The following is a 23,005-nucleotide window of genomic DNA, read 5'->3' as shown; positions in this document are numbered from 1 at the left end:
CTCCAGCAGTAGCGGACATCAGCAGCCACAGCCAGGACCGGCCCAGGCTGGGCCCAAGGCGCACTCCCCAACCCAGCTTGTCTTTCAGTACCGTTCTCCCTCCACTTTTCCAAGGACCCGTGTCTGTCCACATGTTGGAGGCACACACGCACTACGTCTGTGCTACATACAGCTACACGTGCATGTAAAACAGCAGCTAGGGGCACACACACAACCTAACAGGTAAGTGCAATTGCGCGCACGCTCGGCCTGGGCTCCGCCGCGCGGCCCCGGCGTCGCCCCTCGGTCCTGTCCCGCGGGGGCCCGGCCTGCAGGAGCGCGCAGCCCGGCCGCGGCGCGGCGTGGGCCTTCCGGCGTTCCGTCCGCGCGCCGCCATTGGCTGGGCCGGGCGCCGGGGGCGGGGCGGCTTCCAGGATGGCGGCGTCCGCGGCGCTGCTGCTGCGGGAGGGCCCCAGGTCGGCCGCGGGGCCGAGGGCTGCGGCGGGGAGGGCGGGGCCGCGGAGTCGGCTCCTCCGGGTCCGGGTCTCTTCCGACCTCGTGGAGACGGGCAGGGCGCACGCCGTGCTGGCTCGGGGCGTCGGTACCGGACGGGGTCAGGGTCCCGCTCGGGGCGTCGGTACCGGCCGGGGGTCAGGGTCCGGCCCGGGGCGTCGGTACCGGCCGGGGGTCAGGGTCCTGCCCGGCCCCTCTGAGCGCTGGCCCGGGGCGTCGGTACCGGACGGACGGGGGTCAGGGTCCTGCCCGGGGCGTCGGTACCGGCCGGGGGTCAGGGTCCCGGACGGGGGTCAGGGTCCTGCCCGGCCCCTCTGAGCGCTGGCCCGGGGCGTCGGTACCTGACGGAGAGGGGTCAGGGTCCCGCCCGGGGCGTCGGTACCGGCTGGGGGTCAGGGTCCCGCCCGGGGCGTCGGTACCGGCCGGGGTCAGGGTCCGGCCCGGTGGTGTCCAGTCCCCCGTGCGGCGCGGCTCCCGGGCGCTCACGGTCCCGTGGAAGGAAGGCGGCGGAGGGCGCGGAGCTTCCCGACTTTGCCGTTTTAGTTGCCGGCCTCCCGGGTTCCCCTCCGCTTGCGCCCGGCGCGGGGAAGGCGCGGTCCACGGGGCGCGGGGACGTGCAGGTGGCCCCGCGACCTGGCGTGGGCGGGGTGGCCGCCGCTGTGCGGTGCCGGGAGCCCGCGGCTTGGTGCGCCTTGCTGGGGGGCCTTCACGGGAGACCCTTGGGCATCCTTTGGGAGTCCCCCTGGGCCGGGGTCTCCCAGGGCCTCCGTGTTCTGTATGTGGCTCAGGCTCGCCCAAGAGCATCGGAGTTGGGAACTTAGAGGTTAGCTGTGCGGGAGAACCGGGAACACTGAAAACGCTGTGTTTTCAATTTATCCAGCATGAAAAAAGCCGTGACTCTGATCAATGCGATAGACGGAGGACGATTTCCGCGGCTGCTTACCCGAATCCTGCAGAAACTCCACCTGAAGGTTTGTGTTTTTGTAGTTACGTCGCGTGCCATACTACTTTTTTTCTTTTTCTTTTTTTTTTTTAAATGTATTTATTTATTTGAAAGGCAGAGTTACACAGAGGCAGAGGCTTAGAGAGGTCTTCCATCTGCTGGTTCACTCCCCAGTTGGCCACAACAGCCAGAGCTGTGCCGATCTGAAGCCAGGAGCTTCTTCCAGGTCTCCCACGCAGGTGCAGCAGGAGCCCAGGCACTTGTGCCATCTTCCACTGCTTTCCTAGGCCATAGCAGAGAGCTGGATCGGAAGTGGAGCAGCCGGGACTGGAACCATGAGTTCCAGCAGTCCTGGTTCTTATCCAACGGCGACGGCTGCACCAAGCTGAGCAGTCACTGGGTGCCCAATAAACACGTGCTGGATCGAATGACATTTTTCATAATCCAATATATATATATATCCTATATATATATATATATATCCAATAATCCATAATTCCAACCCGTATGAGATGCCAGCACTGCAGGCCACGGCTTTACCTGCTATGCCACAGCACCGCGCCGAGATGGTACTTTCTGGTGTTTCTGAAGCTCTGTGTTATTCCTTGGAGAACATTTTACAAAGTGTTCTCAGGATCACTGAGTCTGTGGAAGATTTGATAATGTTCCATGGTCAAAAGTTTGGAAGCACTGTAAGGTTTAATTTTTTTTTTTTTTAATTATGTATCTTTCCAGAGTCTTTAGTAGAGGAGGTGTTTGTTAAGAGTGAATACGGTTTGTCACATTTTCCAAGTATGTTTGACCTTGGACCTGTTTTATTATGGTTTATATTTTGGGACTGATTTTTTTTTTTTAATTGAAAATTTTATTTATTTATTTGAGAGGTAGAGGGAGAGAGAGAGAGAGGGGTCTTCCTTCTGCTGGTTCACTCCCCAGATGGCTGCAATGGCTGGAGCTGAGCTGATCTGAAGCCAGGAGCAGAAGTTTCCTCCCATCTCCTATGCGGTGCAGGGACCCAAGGACTTGGGCCATCTTCTACTGTTTTTCCAGGCCGTAACAGAGAGCTGGCTTGGAAGAGGAGCAGCTGGGACTAGAACCAGCGCCCATATGGGATGCCAGCACCGCAGGCAGAGGATTAACCTACTGTGCCATGGCACCAGCCCCTGGGGACTAATGTTTTTTAATGTTGAACATATTTTGCTAAAAATTCCGATTGTGTTTTTCTTGGTTTTAAAAATAATTTTGTGGTATTTGCTCTAAATCAGTATGTTTTCTTTCATTTAATTTTGGCTATCTTATTTCAAGGGTGTGATTGCTTTGGGTATGTGGATATTTGGTAATTTACTGCTTGGTCACCAGTCCACCTTCATTTTTAATTTCTGTATTGGATTATGAAAAATGTCATTCGATCCAGCACATGTTTATGGGACACCCAGTGACTGCTCAGCTTGGTGCAGCCGTCGCCGTTGGATAAGAACCAGGACTGCTTTTTACTGGCTCCTCCTCTTTGGCCTGGTCAGGAGGTGGCCTGAAAGCATCTCTCGTCCGAGCTGTGTTGAGAGCCTGTGCAGGTCCTATTGCAGCGGCAGTAGCTTCCTTCAGATCCGATCCCTGCTCGTAGTGTTCGTATTTCCTGTCTTTTTTTCACAGCACTACGCCAGTTCCTTTCCAAATGTTTCTTTTCCTAAAAAAAAAAAATCATCTCTGCCATGTTCAGGCCATCAGTGACTGTCCGCGCCCCCATGGAGAACAGTTCAGAATCCTTAGACGTTCTGTGCTCAGCCTGCATTGTGAGACCTGGGCTCCAGGCGGGAGCTTCTTGCCCTGTGTCCGCCCAGGCGCTCTTCCCCTTGGCTCCCGGTGTGCTCTGCTGACTCAGTGATCCGTCCTCTCTCTCCGTGGGCTTTGCCGTCTTGCTCTCACAGATTTGGTTCTCCTCCTTCTGTGCTCTGTAAACACTTGATTCATTCTCACCTCGTGTGACTGCTCCCTTGTAAGAATTGTTTCATGATTAGAAGCACCTGAGTCCCTAATCTGCTCCACCAGCTAACCTGCCCCTGGCCTTGACTATCTTTTTTAAAATTATTTTTATTTTTATTTGACAGATAGACAGTGAGAAAGAGAGACAGAGACAAAGGTCCTCCCTCCGTTGGTTCACTCCCCAAATAGCTGCTATAGCCAGAGCTGCGTTGATCCGAAGCCAGGAGCCAGGTGCCTCTTCCTGGTCTCCCATGCGGGTGCAGGGGCCCAAGGACCTGGGCCATCCTCCACTGCCCTCCCGGGCCACAGCAGAGAGCTGTACTAGAAGAGGAGTGACCGGGATTAGAACCCGGTGCCCATATGGGATGCTGGCACCACAGGTGGAGGATTAACCAAATGAGCCACGGCACCGACTCCATGGCCTTGACTGTCTTGAGGATCATGTCTTACCCGTCCTGTATTTCCCATACTCAATACATTGCTATGTATTTGGTTGGGGCTCAGTAGATACTGTTGGGATTCATTCTTTGCCACGTGGGACACAAGACAGATGTGGGTGCTGTCAGTTCCTAGCTGCTGGGAATTTGTCTGTAGATGGAGAGGCAAGATCTCCAGCAGCCGCAGTGCTTGGCCGTGTTTGCTGTTCAGAAGCAGTGAGCTTACTCCCTCAGCGCCTGCACTGGTTAGTGGCTCTGTGTTAGTAGGTGCTCTGCTCTTTATAGCAACTGGAAGAAGTGGGTACCTTTGTCATCCCTGTCTATCCACAAGGAAGCTGAGCTGGAGACTGGTTGAGTAACTCACTGTAGTTACACATAGGCCTAGTGAGGCAGCCGGGCTCCAGGAACCACGCCGGAGCCCACTGCCCTAAACCTCAGGCAGGAGTGGGAAGCCGTGAATGCAGCAGCCTCAACGTGAGTGGTCCAGGCGTGGGATGCGGACGTTCTGCCCTCTCCTGAGCTGGGAGCTGCCTTCTCCAGTGTGGAAAACAGCACGGGGCGGGGAACTCTTCCCACCTTGTGTGCCTCGTACGGGGCGGGAGGGAACGTTTGCAGGGAAGTTGTGACGTGCAGTTTGTCTTTGGCCCTGCCAGTCCCCTGTGGAGCCGAGCAGCAGGTACCGTGTGTGCTGTGAGGCCTGTGGCAGTGGAGGATGGACACGTGGGCGCATGGTTTTCCTGGCCGGTGTTGGTGTCGGGATGATCGGCTGAGACAAGCACTGGCAGAGCTCGCGGTGGGTTTCAGGATCTGCTGCCTTTCGTGTCCTCTGGGTGGGTCTGATCCGTCTTTGCCTTGAGACAGGCAGAGCCCATTCCGCAGGTGCAGAGGTTGAGAGATTTGGGTGCTACTGTGGATGTCACCAGCGTGGCACTTCGACTTTACTTAGTTACACTGCTAATAGGCAGACAATACTGTTTTTGTCCAGAGAGCTTCCTTAGCGTCCCAGTAGGAGTCAGCCCCAGGAAGCTAATACAGCTTAGCTATGGAGTGTGGGTGTGCCTGGGCGTGAATCTGGGAGTCTTCCTTGACGTGGCCTTCTCCCTGGCCCGTGCTAGATGTGCGGACACATGTTTTTTGTTTGTTTTTGTTTTTTTTGAGTTTGATTGTTGCAGTGTGAGGAAGATGCTGCTGTCTTTAGGGTCCAGGGACTTTTAAAAACCTTACAGCGTCCCATCTAGCAGGCCAGTAGTCATTGGGAAACACTAGGGGAAGTCACGTGTACTTCTGTAGCAGGGAACACACATGCACACACACGCACATACACACCCCTCCTCCCCACCTCCCTCAGGTGATTTGCTCCACCCAAAGCCTCGTGGAGAACTGCTGTGAGTCTGGTCCTGAGAGGTCAGCTGTGTGGGATCCCACCATGGAGGGCCAGAGCAGTGAGCCGGGGCAGGGGAAGCTGCTCTAATGGGGCATCTCGGTGTTTTCAAGACATGACCTCTGATTACAGGATGGGAAGAAGGGAAATCAGATGCAAGAAGTAAAAAGAAGCTCCACAGTGTGAGACTTTGTTTTTTAAACTGGATGAGCAGTCATCCCCGTGTCTCAGAAGTTCTTGACGATACTGAGCATGGAGCTCTGAGGACGTAAGTCATGAAAAATGATGTTGAGGAGCCGGCGCCGTGGCTCACTTGGTTAATCCTCTGCCTGCGGCACTGGCATCCCTATGGGCACCAGTTCTGTCCCGGTTGCTCCTTTTCCAGTCCAGCTCTCTGCTGTGGCCCGGGAAGGCCATGGAGGATGGCCCAAGTGCTTGGGCTGCTGCACCTATGAGGGAAACCAGGAGGAGGCTCCTGGCTCCTGGCTTCGGATTGGAGCAGCGCCAGCCGTAGCAGCCATTTGGGGGGTGAACCAACGGAAGGAAGACCTTTCTTTCTGTCTCTCACTGTCTATGACTCTACATGACATTGATCCAGTTTACTTTGGCCACAGAACCCTGGAATGGGCCACTGTGCATTTTAGAAATTTCAAGCACATTGATTTTGCCTAATGATGGATTCACCTTTTCTTTCAAGTTTATTTCATAATGGGAAGAAATCTTTTATCAGCTCTGGACTTCAGTGCCGGAATGGATGCTGATGGACCGTTCTTTGTGTTGCAGGCCGAGAGCAGTTTCAGCGAAGAAGAGGAAGAAAAACTTCAAGCTGCTTTTTCTCTAGAGAAACAGGATCTTCACCTAGTTCTTGAGACAATAGCGTTTATTTTAGAACAGGTATTTTACTGCCTCAAATTTCTTAACTACGGTTTGCTTAATACATATTTGAATTGCTCTGGTAACTGTACCATTCAATTTTTAAAAGGTGTACAAGCTGGAAGCTGTGGGTTTATTTTAGTCAGGAATTTCAGTGTAGTAAAATATATTTGCATGATTTCTTTCTACTCTATTTCTACAAAACCATCGTACTGTTGAGCAGCATTAGCAAAATATTTGACAGTATGTATTGAGACTTCATTGACTTGAGACAGTTATAAAAGATTTGAATTATTACTTGGTATAATTTGGAAAAATGATTTCATTTTGTTTGAGCTCTGAAATAAAATGAATTATTTGAAGAGCCATGAGTATTTGACGAGGAGGATGACTAAAACGTGCAGAGGAGAAGCGCCAGTCCTCACGTGCTTCCTGCTGAGCTGCCCTCGGCGTCCCTGCACGTCCGGGTCATCCTCTCCCTTCACCCCTGTCCTGGCCTCTTCCCTCTGGGTTTCTTTATCCTTGGCTCATCGCAGTCCGGCGGTCGTTAGTCTGTCATCCTTTCTTGTGTGCTGGTTATGTCTCCTTCACGAGATTTTGAATTTATGGAGGGCCAGGATCCTACTTTTTCTTTGTCTTGTTCCTCAGTGAATTCCTGATGTTTGATCAAATGGAATTCTTGAGAAGTAAAAGTTTAAGTCGTGCTGCAGCTTCAGAACATTATAGGAAACAGCTGTTCTTAGGCCACCGTGCCAGGCACTGCTGCTGCCTCTGCAGGTTGCAGGTCGTGAACGTGGCTGTGGCTTTTGGCCTTGCTGGGCCTTCCACTGAGGGAAAAGATGATTGAGTAGGACATCACACATGGGCTGTGCAGGAGCGCTGTCCTGGAATAATGCGAGAAACAACAGGCATTGCTGTCAGAAAGTTTGTGGTTTTTATTTTTTCTACCTGTGTTAACTGGGAATTTGGTAGATGAAGGTAGTATTTTGAAAAGTGCTTTTTGGGAAAAAAAATGTTCTTTGGGAAACAAGACTGTTGTACATGTCTTTAAAATAATTAAGTGGAATATATGAGTGAAATTTTAATTAGGGGACTATTTATAGCCAAAGCAAAGAAGGGTTCTGGTTATTAAGTGGATTTATGATTACTTAAACCACAGGCAAAAATGCGAAAGCTTAGCTTGAATAATTTAGTTCACGTAAGCCGGAATCTTCTAGCCCTCGGTTGCATATATAATTATTTGCAAAACAACCCAGACGACGGCAGTAGGAATGTAATACAGTGTTTGGTTTAAATTGTTTAAAAGTTATTTTGTACTGACTGCAGCTCAGGGCTGTGTGGGCTGAGAAGGGTGTTTGTGACTTCCCTCTGTGACAGGCCGTGTATCACAACGTGAAGCCGGCGGCTCTGCAGCAACAGTTACAGAACATCCATCTGAGCCAAGACAAAGCAGAGGCGTTTGTCAGCGCCTGGGCTTCCACGGGTCAAGAGACAGTCGAGAAGTTCAGGCAGAGGATCCTGGCTCCCCACAAGGTACAGAACTATCTCAAAGGTATTTTTCAGTAGTGTGTGGCATGGAGACTTATACATGAAGAGATGTGAAGGGGAGAATATTTTGTTGGGAGTTAGAGTCAGGCAAGAGAAAATATATGCACAATATTCCTGTAAAATTATTTCCATATATTAACATATTTTCTACCACAGTGTTTTACTTTTAATTGCCAGTTTAAAATATGCCTTCTTAACTTCAGAATAGAAATGAGACAGTCTTTTTTTTTTTTTTTTTTTTTTTATTTAAGTCCTTGTGTATAAATGATGCTTCTTTTACTCAGGTTCCTGTGCAGAGTAAGACAGGATTTTTCCTGAACCATGTAGTTATTTGTTTTTGTGTGTCTGCATTAGGGCTTAGCCGAATGCCGGCGTGCAGTTGGTACTCAGTGAACATTTGTTAAATTGAGTGAACATTGAATGAAACAAACACTTTGGGAAAAGCACAGAATAACCATGGTGTCATAGAACTTTTGGCGACTGAAATGATTGTATAGATTTTGCCATTTTTTTCTATTCATGTTTTGTATCATGTTAATTAATCTTTAGCTATTCAGTCAGTTTTGTAACCCTGGGATAAATCTCACTTGATCATGGGCTATAATCCTTTTTATAAGTTGATGAATTTAATTTCCTAATAATTTGTTAAAGATTTTTCTGTATATTTTTGAAGGATATTGGTCTGTTGTTTTCTTGTGATGCCTTTGGCTGGTTCTGGTATGAGAAAAATACTGGCTTTATAAATTAGTTGGAAAGTGTCCCCTACATCCTTCATTTTCTCAAAGAGTTTGTTAAGGGTTGGTATGATTTTGGATTTCTACTTGCTGTATTTGAGAGTTCTAGCAGTTCCAAGTCCTTGTTAGCACTTGATGGTGTTGGTTGTTTTTAATTGTTTCTGTTAGGTTTGTAGTGATATCTGTGTTTTTAATTTGCATTTCCTTAATACAGTGTTGATGATCTTATGTGCAAATGTGCTATCCATGTATTTGCTATGGTGAAGTGTCTCTTCAAACCTTTTGTTACCTGTATTTTCACATTATAACAGAAACATCTCATTATAACATAAAGAGCACTCAAAGGAATCAATCCTAGCATACAGAAATGCATGGGAATTTTTGTCTTTTTTTTTTTTTTTTGGTTATGTTATGTGGAGCAAGGGTGTTTGCTTCTGCTCTGGAGTTTGTGTTCTTCACGTGTTCTAAGCGTGAGTCCTTTGGGAGGTATGTGACTTGTGCGTATTTGCTCTCGTTCTGTGGCTTTCTCTTCTGGAACCACAGCTTCTCATTCCGATGAAGTTGGCTGTTTCAGTTTTTCTCTTCATGTTCTACTTTTGGTTTTGTATCAAAATTTGTAGCCTAATTCAGTGTCACAAAGATTTTGTCTTTTGCTTTTTTCTGTTTTATGCATTTTTGTTGTACATTTAGGTCTAACGTCCATTTTGAGTAAATTCTGTGGAAGGCGTAAAGTGCAGTTTGGAGGCCAGTTTTTCTGAGCATGGGTGTCCATTTATTCCAGAATTATCTGTCGAATTGCCTTCTCTGATTGTAAAACAAAATCGCCTTACATATTTGTGTGAGTCTTTTGCTGGACTCTCCTGGATTCTATTGATCTGTCTCTCTTGATGCCAATATCACGCTAGCTTAATTCCTGTAGCCTGATTAAGTCTTAACATCAGGACTCAGGTAGTGTGAGCTGCTGACTTTGTCCTTTTGAGAATTGTTTTGGCTGTTCTGGTTTCTTTGCCTTTCTGTGTATCTTTGAAAGTCAGCTTTTCTGTTTCTACAAACAATCCTGCCGAGAAATAGTTGGGTTTTTGTTTAATTTATAGATCATTTGTAGGGGGAAGTAACATTTAACAGCATTGAGTCTTCCCATTTATTTAGAATTTTAAAATTTCTTTCATCAGTGTTTTTAATTTTCAGCATGTAGATCCTGCAAATATTTTGTTGGAATTATACCTCAGTATTTTGTTCTTTTTTTGTTGAAGTCTTGCAAATAGCACTGTGTTTTTAAATTTTGGTTTCCGTTTGTTCATTGTGAGTACACAGAAATAGCATTGATTTTTCTATATTGATTGTCTATCCTGAGCTTGGTTAAAAACACTAATTAGTGATAGCAACATCTTTATAGATCCTTGTGATTTCTGGGTGGACAGTTACACCGTGTGTGGATGGAGACCGTTCAGGGCTCCCTTCCTTATCGTTTATCCTAACTTTTCTTGAGTTACTTCGCTGATGAGGACGTGCAGTCTGATGCGGGGTATCAGTGGTGGGTGTGAGTACCCTGCCTTGTTCCAATTTAGGGAGGAAGCGCGCAGTCTCTCTCCACCTAGTAGGATGTTCGCTGCCAGGCTTCAGGAATGCCCCTTGGTCATGTTTCTCTCCCTCTTCTTCTTCTTCTTCTTCTTCTTCTTCTTTTTTTTTTTGAATTCCACGTCATAACCATTCACAAGCATCCTCCATGGCGTAATTTTTCATCAGTGAATTTCTGCTTCTTTCTGTATCTTATATGTATTTTAAATTTTCCATTGCAATGCTTTCTTCTTTTGACTCCTCCATTAAAAAACTTTTTGCATTTTAATATTAGTTTACTTCGTATTTATAAGGCTGCATTTTAGTATTCATTCTATGCATTTTAAAATACGTTTTTTCTGCTCCCAGTAGTAAGTCATTTGTCAGTATCTTCTGGATGATATATATTTAAAAACAGTATTTACCCCCCAAAGGTTGCATAACTTCAGGTTCTGCTTTAGAAATGATTTAATCAGTTGTCATATAAAGTATTCAAAACAGAAGTTGGAAGGATTGGATAAATTGTACATTGGCTTTTTAAGAGTGCTGCAAGTTACTTTTGCTAATTCCTGATATATGACAGGATAACTAATACATTAGTTTAATTCCTTAAATGCTTAATTAATATCATATGATAATAGCAAACATTCTGTTTATTGTGGGCTAAATACAATAGTAAATGACTGATAGCTCAAAAAATCCATTAATATAGCTTATCATTATAGATGTATATCATTTATACTTAACTATGTGTCTTCTTTCTGAGACCTTAAGGAAAAGAACTGTGTTCTTTTGTATGTTTTTCTCAAAGGTACTTTGATAAATTAGGCTCGTGCTGGACAGTTGGCTTAGGCTGGGCTTAAAATGCCTGTGAAGACGCCTTGTCTCACATTGGAGTGCGTGGGTTTGGTTCTCCACTCCTGTTCACAAGACCAGCTTCCTGCCAGTACAGAGCCTGGGAGGCGGTCAGTGATGGCTCAGTGGTGGGGTGCCTGCCCCTCACCGGGGAGAGCTGCACTGAGCTCCATGCTGCTGGGTTTGGTCCTACCCAGTCCTGGCTGTTGGGGGCATTTGGGGAGTGATTCAGTGGATGGGAACTTTGTCTGTCAGTCTGTCTCTGTCTCTCGGTGTCTCTCTGTTGAACAACTAAAAATAAAAAAATTAATAAACAGACAATGAGAAATATATGTAAGGTGTGTTTTAAGCATTTCTTGCTCTTTAAAGGGTATACACAATGACTCTTGAACTACATTTGACAGTTTTATGTGTTTAGAATGTTCAAAATGTGTTTATTTTGTTTTTTCCTGTTAAGAGTATTCTTAACTTCATTAGTTACATGGCAAATTTATTTGCAATGTAAATTCATTATATAATAAAATTTGATATTTTCTTGCAGGTTCTTGAGAAACATACATTTAAAAATGGATAGCCAGTGTACTTAAGACCAAAATGTTCCTCTAAAATTAAAAAGCCTTTAAGCCATTATAAGATTTATTTTCTTTTGATGTATAGCAATTAAACTAATACCTGTCTTTAATTTGAAATTTAAGAAATAAGAAATTAATTTTTTAACAAATTGTTATTTTGTTTTCTTTAATAGTCATTTTTGTTTAAAGCTTTTATTTAATGAATGCATTTTTCATACGTACAGCTTTAGGAATATAGTGGTTCTTTCCCCCATTCCCACTCGACTCCCATCCCACCGCCTACTCCCTCTCCCTTCCCCTTCTTCATTATGGTTCATTTTTAGTTTATTTTTCTGTACAGAGGTCCAAATCTATTTTAAGTACAGATTTCAACAGTTTTGCACCCCCCCCCCACAACATATAGAGTACAGTTTGAGAACAAGTTTTGCAGTTAATTCTCATAGTACAACTCATTAAAGACAGAGGTCCTACATGGGGAGTAAGTGCACAGTGACTTCTATTGTTCCTTTAACAATTAGCACTCTTATTTATAATGTCAGTGGTCACCTGAGGCTCTTGCCATGGGCTGCCAGGGCTATGGAAGCCTTTTTGTGACCACAGACTCCATCAGTATTTGGACATGGCCATAAGCAAAGTGGGTGTTCTCGCCTCCCTTCAGAGAAAAGTACATCCTTCTTTGATAGCCCCTTCTTTGTACTGGGGTCTCACAGAGATCCTCCATGTAGGATATTTTTTTGCCACAGAGTCTTGGCTTTCCATGCCCGAAATGCTCTCAGAGGCCTTTCAGCCAGACCAGGAAGCCTCAAGGGCTGATTCTGAGGTCAGAGTGTTACTTACAGCGAATGTCATTCTAGGGTCTGCTGTGTGGACTGCTTCCCATGTTGGACATTCCCTCCTTTTTAATTCTATCTATTATTATTACCAGGCACTTGCTGTTAGTTACATGATCACTTTTATACTTAAACCTATCTATATGTTGACTTTAACATTTAATATGATCACTTTAATAATTAAGATGGCATTTATACCACTGATTTTAATGGGTTTGAGTCTCATGACAGGTTTTTAGGCTGTACCCTCAGAAGTAAGTCTAGGATTGTATGCAGAACTATACAGCTTTGCAGTTATAGACAACCTCCTCCCTCTTATTTCCCCTCTTATTTTTACTGGGATCTTTTTTCAATTGACTTTACATACATATGATTAACTCTATGTTACATAAAGAGTTCAACATATATATGTAGAAGAGAAAAGAAAAAACAAAGGAACTACAAAATAAAAAATAACAATAAAAAGCTGTCCCTGCACAGTCAGGGCTATTCAAGTCCCTATTGACTTGAATAAAAAAGTGTCAACTTCACTTCTATAGCTTTCATTTTAGGAGCGCTATTAATTCTCACAGATCAGGGAGAACATATGGTATTTGTCTCTTTGGGACTGGGTTGTTTGACTAAGTATGAAGTTTTCCAGTTTGACCCATTTTGTTGCGAGTGGCCAGATTTCTTTCCTCTCCTCTCCTCTCCTTTCCTCTCCTCTCCTCTCCTCTCCTCTTCTTTCTTTCTTTTTTTTTTTTTACTGCTGTGTAGTATTCCATAGTGTACATATCCCATAATTTCTTTATCCAGTCTTCAGTTGATGGGCATTTAGGTTGATTCCGCATCTTAACTATTGTGAATTGAGCTGCAGACAGCTTTTTGGTTTACTAATTTCATTTCCCTTGGGTAAATTCCAAGGAGTGGGATGGCTGGGTTGTATGGTGGGGTTATATTCAGGTTTCTGAGGAATCTCCAGACTGTCTTCCAATAGTGGCTTTGCCTGTTTGCATTCCCACCAGCAGTGGATTAGGGTGCCCTTTTCCCACATCCTCTCCAGCATTTGTTGTTTTCCGATTGCTGTATGAGGGCCATTCTAACCTCGTTGTGGTTGTGATTTGCATTTCCCTGATAGCTAGTGATCCTGAACATCTATTCATGTGTCTGTTGGCCATTTGAATTTCCTCTTTTGAAAAATGTCTGTTTAAGTCCTTGGCCCATCTCTTAAGTGGATTGTTTGTTTTGTTGTTGTGGAGTTTCTTGATCTCTTTGTAGGTTCTGGTTATTAATCTTTTATCAGTTAAGTAGTTTGCAAATATTTTCTCCCATTCTGTCAGTTGCCTCTTCACTTTCCTGTTTCTTTTGCTGTGCAGAAGCTTCTCAATTTGAAGTAATCCCATTTGTTCATTTGGGCTTTGACTGCCTGTGCCTCTGGGGTCTTGTCCAGGAATTCTTTGCCTGCGCCAATGTCTTGCAGGGTTTCCCCAATGTTCTTGATTAATTTGATGGTGTCAGGGCATAGATTTAGATCTTTAATTCATAGTCTTATTTGATTTGTTTTGGAATTCTAAGGATCATTTAGTGGCTGTATTATTATATTTTAAATCATTTTTATAAATCTTTTTTGTATAAATTTTTTATAAATATTTTTTAAAGATTTATTTATTTGAAATGCAGAGTTACAGAGAGAGAGGGAGACAGAGATCTTCCTTCTGCTTATTTACTCCCCAAAGGGCCACAACGGCTAGGACTGGGGCAGGCTGAAGCTATGAGTCTGGAACTCTATCCAGGTGTCCCACAGGTGTGGCAGGGACCCAAGCACTTGGGCCGTCTTCCACTGCTTTCCCTTGCATTTTAGCAGGAGCTGGATTGGAAGTGGAGCAGCCTGGACTTGAACCAGAGCTCATATGGGATGGACATTTGGGTTGTTGTCAGTTTCTGGCCCCTGTGAATAAGGTTACTGTGAACATTTGTGTCTAAGTCTTTTTATAGACATATGCTTACATTCCCGTGGTTAATATCTCGGCATGGGGTTGTGGGCCTGGCGAGCTCAGAAAGCTGGGGCTTCCTCTGGAGTGTCAGTCGCCCCTTGCTGTGTGAAATGGGGAACCTCTCACCTCGTGGTTGCGGTCTTTGAAGCGTTGAATTCCCTTTAACTTCTGCTTTCAGTCACTCTCCAGTGCCTTTTTTTTTTTTCTTTTTTTTTAACAAATATATTATCTAGAGGTTTTAACTTTTATTTTCAAGGTTTGTATAAACGCTTCTCTTGTATTATTTGATTAGAAATTCTGGTAGTAATTCTTTCAAGCTGTCAATCTTATTCTATCCTTCCTCTGCCCCATAGCCACTGAGGGCTTTCTGTGTTGCTTTTAAGGGAGTTCAGAGTTCTTATGATTGCCTTAGGGACCTGCATGACCTGGGGCCCTTTGGCCCACATACTGCCTGCCTTCCGCTTCTTAACATCCCCCACCTGGCTCACTCTGAATACTTCCAAAGCCTCCTCTAGGCTTCCTTCCTTCCTTCAGATCTGTGTTTAAATACGATGGTTACCAGTGATCTTCCCTTGATGAGCATAGGAAAGTCTCCCCTTAGGGTGGGTGGTTGGTGAAGTGAAGTGAGGAAGACATTGCTCTGGACGCCTGTATCCCATATCAGAGTGCCTGGGTTCAAATCCTGGCTCTATTCCCAAATTGAGCTTTCTGCTACTATGCACCCTAGGAGAAGAAAGCAGGTGCTGGCTCACGTCCCTGGGTCCCTGCCACTCACATGGGAGATGTGAATTGGATTCCTAGTTCTTGGCCTTGGCCTGGAATAGCCCCGGCCCTTCCAGGCTTTGGGGAAGTGAACCATTGGATGGGAGCACTCTCTGTCTGTGTCTTGCCTCTCACAATAAATAAGTGTGCCCCCATCTCGATGGCCCTTTCTTGTCTGATTTTTCTCTGTAATATTGATTCTTATCTGACCCACTGTATATTTCATCTATTTACTTTTTTGTTGTATCTTCAACTGGGTGGGATCTTTTGTCTGTTTTGTTCACTGCTGTATTTTTGCCACTTTAGTGACTCTTAGGAAATAGCAGATTCTCAGTAAGTAGTTGTTGAATGAATAAATGTGCAATATCCTTGTTTCTCAAATTGTGCCATTTTGAAGTTCATTCTTTACAATGATCTTATAAAGAGGTTTATTTATTGATAGAGAAAAGAACAATAAAGAGAGAAGGGTGTGCATTTTATTTTGTATTTCCTAACAATCCTTTGTGTTTTATTTTGGTTGTGCTTTTAGTCTTTTTGTGGTTCATGTATTTTATGGCTCTTGAATTTGCTGGAATGTTAGAGTCTAGTCTTTTAAAAACTTTCCTCCTGGGGCCAGTGCTGTAGCACAGCAGGTTAAGCCACTGTCTGGCATCCCGTATGGCACCAGTTCAAGTCCTGGCTGCCCCATTTCTGATCCAGCTCCCTGCTAATGGTCTGGGAAAGCAGCAGAGGATGGCCTAAGTGCTGGTTCTCGGCGCCCAAGTGTGGGAGACCTGGATGAAGCTCCTGGCTCCTGGATTAGGCCTGGCCCAGCTCTGACAGTCAGCACGATTTGGAGAGTGAACCAATGGATGGAAGACCTTTCTCTCTCTCTCTCCCTCTCTGTCTATAACTCTACCTCTCAAGTAAATAAATATTTCTTTAAAAAAATTTTCCTTCTTAAAACTGGGAATATAAAAATATTTCCTTTAGCTTGAAACAGGTAGAAATTCTCCAGGAAAAAAAAAAGGTGATGGAATTAGCTGTTGATCCATCAGTCAATTTAAAGAGCTTTAGATCTGAGAGGTTCTTAATCAGTCTTACTTGAAACAGAAATGTATTCTGTGCTTTATAAGTAATTGGGTGAAACCAGACCCATTAACAAATTGAATACAGCTTTTGCTAATGCCAAAGACTGTGCTGTTAGCAAAATTACTCGTATTATGTCATTGTATTCAAAGATGTGCACTTACAGAGTTGATATACTCTTCCAGAATGTTCCAGAATGAGAGCATTCAGTTGAATGGCATTCTTCTGTCCTCAGACTTGTGCTGCTGCCTTCGTACCGTCCTGGTATGCAGAGGTGGCAAACGTTTTGAAAGATGACGCTCTGATGTTTCTACTCAACTGCTTACAGCTTGCGTGTGAAGACTCATCGTGAATACACACTTTGGCTAAGTTCCTTGGGTCAGAAGGTATAATTAAGTAATTTTCGTTATATTAGTCAGCTTTTTTTATTTAACAAAAATACCTGAGAGCAGCTACTTAGGAAGGAAGGTGGCTTTTTTCAAGGGCTTACAGGCTTTGGAGAGTCACAGCTCAAGACTGGATAGCCCCGTTGTTCAGACACGTGTTGAGGCTGGAGGTGTTGGAGAGAGGGTCCACGGTGGACAGGGAGCAGAGGGACAGCAAGCGCGCTTCCTGTGTGTGCACGCTCGCTGTCCGTCAGCCAGTGTGCTTCCCTCACGGCCCCTTCTGGCCACTTCCTCCAGCTCACTCACTTCCCAAAGGCCACACCTACAGACACCAGAATGGGATCAGGCTTCCTCCCAGTCCATCAGCCATTCACATTAACCGCTATCAGGTGACTCCGGGGTGTTTGGGACACTTAATCCTATTCAAACTTTAAGTCATCCTGGTTGTAAGACTAGGCCAGCTTTCACGGTGTCTGAGTCTAGGCCAGGGAGTATCCCTGAGTGGTTGATGGTAAAGCAGCTGCGTCACTTACCATCTGATGTAGCAGCAACGTTAAAAGCACAGAGTACCCAGAGGAGCGCACTGGCCTAGTGACCTGGAGGTCTCTGGGGAGGGCAGTGGACTCCTGAAACCCTCTGGAGACTGCCTAATGGATCTCTCTCTTGGAGATGTGTCTGCCAGGCAGTCACTTGGGTTCAGGATAGCTCTAATAGATTAACAACTATTATGTTCACATCTGGGTAATGCAAATGCTATATTGCACACTGTTGTCTGTGAGTCTGCCAGCTTGTTTAATTCTTTTCTTTTCTTTTTTTTTTTTTTAAGATTTATTTATTTATTTGAAAGAGCTACAGGGAGAGGAGAGACAGAGGTCTTCCATCCACTGGTTCGTTCACTCCCAGGATGGCCGCAACAGCCGGAGCTGCGCTGATCTGAAGCCAGGAGCCAGGAGCTTCTTCTGGGTCTCCCACGTGGGTGCAGGGGCCCAAGGACTTGGGCCATCTTCTGCTGCTTTCCCAGGCTATAGCAGAGAGGTAGATTGGAAGAGGAGCAGCCAGGACACAAACCAGTGTCCATATGGGATGCTGGTGCTGCAGGCCAGGGCTTCAACCCACTGCGCCACAGCACCAGCCCCTAACTCTTTATTTTTAAGAGATTTATTTGTTTATTCCAAAGTCAGAGTTACAGAGAGGTAGTGGGAGGGGAAGAGAGAAAGAGCTCTTCTGTTTGCTGGTTCACTCCCCAGATGGCCACAATGGCCAGGCCGAAGCCGGGAGCTTCATCTGTGTCTCCCACCTGGGTGTTAGGGCCCCAAACACTTGGGACATCTTCCTCTGATTTCTCAGACTGTTAGCAGGGAGCTGGATTGGAAGTGGAGCAACTGGGACTGGAAGTGGTGCCATATGGGATTCTGGCATTGCAGGCAGTGGCTTAACTTGTTAAGCCGCAATGCTGGCCCCTGGCTACTTTTCTTTAAACTTATGAATCCTCTGCACTACTTGTTTATTTTTTTGAAAGTCGGAGTTACACAGAGGGAGAAGGAGAGGCAGAGAGAGAGAGAGAGAGAGAGAGAGAGATCTTTCATCCGCTGGTTCACTCCCCAATTGACTGCAACTGCTGAAGCTGTTCTAGTCCAAAGCTAGAACTCAGGAGCTTCCTCTGGGTCTTCCCATGCAGATGCAGGGACTCAAGGACCTGGGCTTTCCCAGACTGTAGCAGAGAGCTGAATTGGAAGTGGGGCAGCCGGGTCTCGAACCAGCACCCATATGGGATGCCAGCACTTCAGGCCAGGGTGTTAACCCGCTGTGCCACAGTGCCGGCCCCATCTGAACTACTTCTTACACCTGCCCCTGTTTTCATTTATCATCCTAGCACTTATACCATGCTCTGTCGTTTACTTATTTGTCTTTAATGTCCCTTTTGACCCATTTGGACGTCAGCTCCATGAAGGTAGATATTTGTGTTTATTCTTTTGCTACTGTCCCCTCTGTCTTAAAACATTGCCTGGGGGCCAGCACTGTGGCAGTGGACTGAGCTTCCGTCTGCATCGCTGTTATCCCATATTAGTGCCAGTTCTAGTCCCTGCTGCTCCTCTTCTGATCCAGCTCTGCTATGGCCTGGGAAAGTAGTGGAAGATGGCCCAAGTGCTTGGGCCCCTGCACCCATGTCAGAGACCCGAAAGAAGCTCCTGGCTTTGGTCTGGCCCAGCCCAGGCTGCTGTAGCTTTTGGGGAGCGAACCAGCAGATGGAAGACCACTCTCTTTGTCTCTCTGTAACTCTACCTCTCAAATAAATGAATAAAATCTTAGCAACCACATTGCTTGGAGAGAATACATGCTCACTGAATGCGTGTGGAACAAACACATACAGGAATCATAGCACTGGGGCCGGTGTAGCAGGTAAAAATCTTCTGCCTGTAGTGCCAGCATCCTGTATGAATGCCAGTTCAAGTCTTAGCTGTTCCACTTCTGATCCAGCTCCCTGCTGATGTGCCTGGGAAAGCAGCGGAAGATGGCCCAAGTGTTTGGCCCCTGCACCCATGTGGGAGACCTAGAAAAAGCTCCTGGCTTTGTACCGGCCCAGCTACAGCTGTTGGTGCCATCTGGGTAGAGAACCAGTGGATGGAAGATCTCTCTCTCTTTCTATCTCTGTAACCATTCCAAATAAATAAATCTTAAAAGAAAAAAAAAAGAATCACAATGCTGAAAAGGTGATATGGGAGAGTTTTAGCTTCTGACATGGCAAGTGACCGGGAGGGACGTTATCAGCCCAGGACACGTGTCGTGTCTCTCTGCTGACAGCCTTGCTTATTAAAGCTGGCCAAGGTGACAGTGGTTTGTGAACTGTTGGGGGTGCCCAGTATTTCAGGTGGCATTCCTGCAGCGTTTGCCTGACCAACTTTGGGTGACTTTTCTGCCTTTTGAATCTTGAATGCCAAGCTTCTGTTCTCTCACTCTGTTACGTCCCTTTGACGGACATAACTTTCTCCAAGGTGTGAAAACAAGTAGAGGCCTCGGACTGGGAGTGAGTTTGTTTTCTTAGGTGGTTCTTAGTTACATAGTATTTATTAATATTTTCCATGTGTTTTCCCTCAGTACCACTGTGATTCTTTTAGCAAGTTAAATGCAGATTTCCATTCATCAGGTGACAAATGGACATTTTGAAATGTAGCTGCTTCTACCTGTTGCAGCTATAACTTGAGCTGTGGCAGCCCTGCCAGCTCTGAACTCACTGAGGGCTGCTAATTTGTTTATCATTTTGCCATTGGGATTTAAAAATGAATAGAGAACTGCGGTGCGCCGGCCGCAGCAGCCATTGGAGGGTGAACCAACAGCAAAAGGAAGACCTTTCTCTCTGTCTCTCTCTCTCTCACTGTCCACTCTGCCTGTCACAAATAAATAAATAATGAATAGAGAACTGAGATGAAAGCCTGACTGTGCTGGTAAGAAGTGTAGGTTTCAGAAACTTAGTAGAATTTACATAGGGTTAAGGACCCTTAGAATCCAGGATTTTTCTCAGATTGGATGCTTTTTGCTTTAATGCTGTAATATATGTCTATGGTGTAAGAAAACCATAGTTATAAAATGCTGGAAATGGAAGATTTGTCTTCATGCTGTGGTCCATTTTGGTTTTAGCCTGGGGCGAGGGTTGTGGAACCTTCCTTATTTTTCTTGAGTGTTAGATACTCCTCTAGTTAGGAGTTCATTAAATGTAGAAACAGGGGCTGCCTGCATCCTTTCTTTTTTTTTTTTTTTTAGATTTTTTTAAATTTTTTTTTTTTTTATTTTTGACAGGCAGAGTGGACAGTGAGAGAGAGACAGAGAGAAAGGTCTTCCTTTTGCCGTTGGTTCACCCTCCAATGGCCGCCGCGGTAGCGCGCTGCGGCCGGCACACCGCGCTGATCCGATGGCAGGAGCCAGGTGCTTCTCCTGGTCTCCCATGAGGTACAGGGCCCAAGGACTTGGGCCATCCTCCACTGCACTCCCTGGCCACAGCAGAGAGCTGGCCTGGAAGAGGGGCAACCGGGACAGGATCGGTGCCCCGACCGGGACTAGAACCCGGCGTGCCGGCGCCGCAAGGCGGAGGATTAGCCTAGTGAGCCGCGGCGCCGGCTGCATCCTTTCTTTGAGTCCCCATGTGTGGTGTGACTCTGTCTTCAAATCACCCCACCTTGCGAACAGCGGGGCTTTGAGAGTGCGGCTCTCTGAGTTCAGCATTGTCACCTAAAAATGGGGACCCACACTTTGCTCTCCTAGAGGGCCTGCCAGTGACAGCGCTTTGACTGCTCGTCAGTGGGCCTGTTCTAGCCGATCGTACGTGCCTTCTCATAGATGTTGCAGCATCTTCTTTCTGAAGAAAGTCAGCTAAAAATGGAGATGGAGATGTTTTTCCAGATGATGAGATACAAGAAGGTACCACCTTTGTTGCTGTTGTTAAATATTTTTAAATTTATTTATTTGAAAGGCAGAGTTTCAGACAGAGAGGGAGGGAGGGAGGGAGAGAGAGAGAGAGAGAGATCTTCCATCTACTGGTTCACTCCCCAAATGGCCACAGTCTGCTGAAGCTGCACTGATCTGAAGCCAGGAGCCAGGAGCTTCTTCTAGGTCTCCCATGTGGGTGCAGGGGTCCAAGCACTTGAGCCATCTTCTGCTTCTATCCCAGGCCATAGCAGAGAGCTGGATCGGAAGTGGAGCAGCCGGGACTTGAATCGGTGCCCGTATGAGATGCCGGCACTGCAGGCGGCGGCTTTACCTGCTATGCCACAGCGCGGCCCCAGGAGATACCATCTTACTGTAGTTAGGATGGCTGTTATGAAAAAGACAAAAAGTAAGAAATGCTGATGAGGTTGTGGAGAAAAGGGAGCCCTGATACACTGTTGGTGGGAATGTAAGTTAGCACAGGCATTGTGGGAAGCAGCATGGTGATCCATGGATGACCCAGCTATTCCGCTTCATAGGAAGCATGGGAAGGAGAGACCTCTGCAGCCATGTTTATTGCAGCACTGTTCACAGTAGCAAAGATACGGAATCAACCTGGATGTCCATCACTGGGTGAATGAGTAAGGAACATCTGATGTGTATATACATTGTGGAACATTGATCAGCCATGAAAAGAATGGAGTCCTGACCTATGCAACAAGTGGATGGAATTGTAGGTCATTAAGTAAAGTAAGCCAGACACAGGAAGATGCATACCATGTGTTTTCTCTCCTATGTGAAAGTGAATATCTGTATCTCTATCCATGTATAAATATGAAAACATGTGTGGATGCCATATTATTTGGTATATTGATATTATATAAATACTGCCTTTAGTGAATTATGCCCTTACATATAAATGTGCCCTCCTTTCCTCATTTTATGTTTGTCTTAAATTCAACATTATGGGTTATTTTATTTATTTATTTATTTATTTGAAGATTTATTTATTTGGGAGGTAGAGCTACAGACACAGAGAGAGTAAGACAGAGACAAAGGTCTCCCACCCACTGGTTCACTCCTCAAATGGCTGCAACAGCCAGAGCTGAGCCGATCCGAAGCCAGGAGCTTTATCTAGGTTTCCTTTTTTTGTTTTTAAGAATTTTTTAAGACTAATTTTTTTTAAAAACTTATTTATTTATTTGAAAATCAGAGTTACACAGAGAGAGGAGAGGCAGAGAGAGAAAGACAGGTCTTTCATCCGATGATTCACTTTCCAGATGGTGCAGTGGCAGGAGCTGTGCCGATCCGAAGCCAGGAGCCAGGAGCCTCTTTGGGGTCTCCCACACGGGTGTAGGGGCCCAAGAACTTGGGCCATCTTCCACTGCTTTCCCAGGCATAGCAGAGAGCTGGATTGGAAGAGGAGCAGCAGGGACTAGAACCAGTGCCCATATTGGATGCCAGAGCTTCAGGCCAGGGTGTTATCCCGCTGTGCCACAATGCCGACCCCAAGAATTTTTTTTTTTTTAAAGATTTTTATTTATTTATTTGAGAGATAGAGTTACAGTGAGAGGGAGAGACAGAGAGAAAGGTCTTCCTTCCATTGGTTCACTCCCCAGATGGCCACAACAACTGGAGCTGTGCCGATCTGAAGCCAGGAGCCAGATGCTTCTTCGGGGTCTTCCTATGTGGGTGCAGGGCCCAAAGACTTGTGCCATCTTCTCCTGCTTTCCCAGGCCACAGCAGAGAGCTGGATCTGAAGAAGGGCAACCGGGACTAGAACTGGCACCCATGTGGGAATGCAGGCACTGCAGGCCAAGGATTAACCTGCTGCGCTGTGGAGCCGGCCCCTCATCCAGATTTCCCAGTTGGTGTGGGGTTGCAAGCACTTGGGTTTTCCTCCAATGCTTTCCCAGGCCATAGCAGAGAGCTGGATTGGAAGAGGAGCAGCTGGGACACGAATTGGTGCCCATATTGGACGTCAGCACTGCAGGTGGAGGCATAGGCCACTATGCCACAGCGCTGGCCCTGTGATTATTAATATATATACTCCTGCATTCAGAAAAAACTGAGTGTGTGTGTGTATAAACTGCTTACATGTGAAGCAAATATGGAGGACTGTGAAAAATTGGTAAATCTGTATGCTCGTTGAACTCTATACTTTTCTGTGTTATTTGAAATATTTTATAATAAAA

General features: G+C 45.8%; 1 protein-coding gene across 4 annotated transcripts in view; it reads left to right on the top strand.

Annotated features, from left to right (window-relative positions):
- The first annotated feature begins 394 nt into the window (after positions 1 to 394).
- Positions 395 to 23,005, top strand: part of COMMD10 (COMM domain containing 10) — a 195,147-nt gene continuing 172,536 nt past the window's right edge. For 3 of the 4 annotated variants that reach the window (XM_062189287.1, XM_062189285.1, XM_062189283.1), the window contains exons 1-4: positions 395 to 455; positions 1,373 to 1,463; positions 6,017 to 6,127; positions 7,484 to 7,639. In XM_062189287.1, the coding sequence (XP_062045271.1) occupies positions 415 to 455; positions 1,373 to 1,463; positions 6,017 to 6,127; positions 7,484 to 7,639 (399 nt within the window). In that variant the 5' untranslated portion in view covers positions 395 to 414. Of the gene's footprint in view, positions 456 to 1,372; positions 1,464 to 6,016; positions 6,128 to 7,483; positions 7,640 to 16,240; positions 16,392 to 23,005 lie in introns of those variants that run through there. The other variant, XM_062189286.1, reaches the window with a different exon arrangement.

The sequence above is a fragment of the Lepus europaeus genome, chromosome 4, assembly GCF_033115175.1.
Source record: "Lepus europaeus isolate LE1 chromosome 4, mLepTim1.pri, whole genome shotgun sequence".
Taxonomy (NCBI): domain Eukaryota; kingdom Metazoa; phylum Chordata; class Mammalia; order Lagomorpha; family Leporidae; genus Lepus; species Lepus europaeus.
Note: the sequence above shows the minus strand (reverse complement) of the source record. Positions and strands in the feature narration are given on the sequence as shown.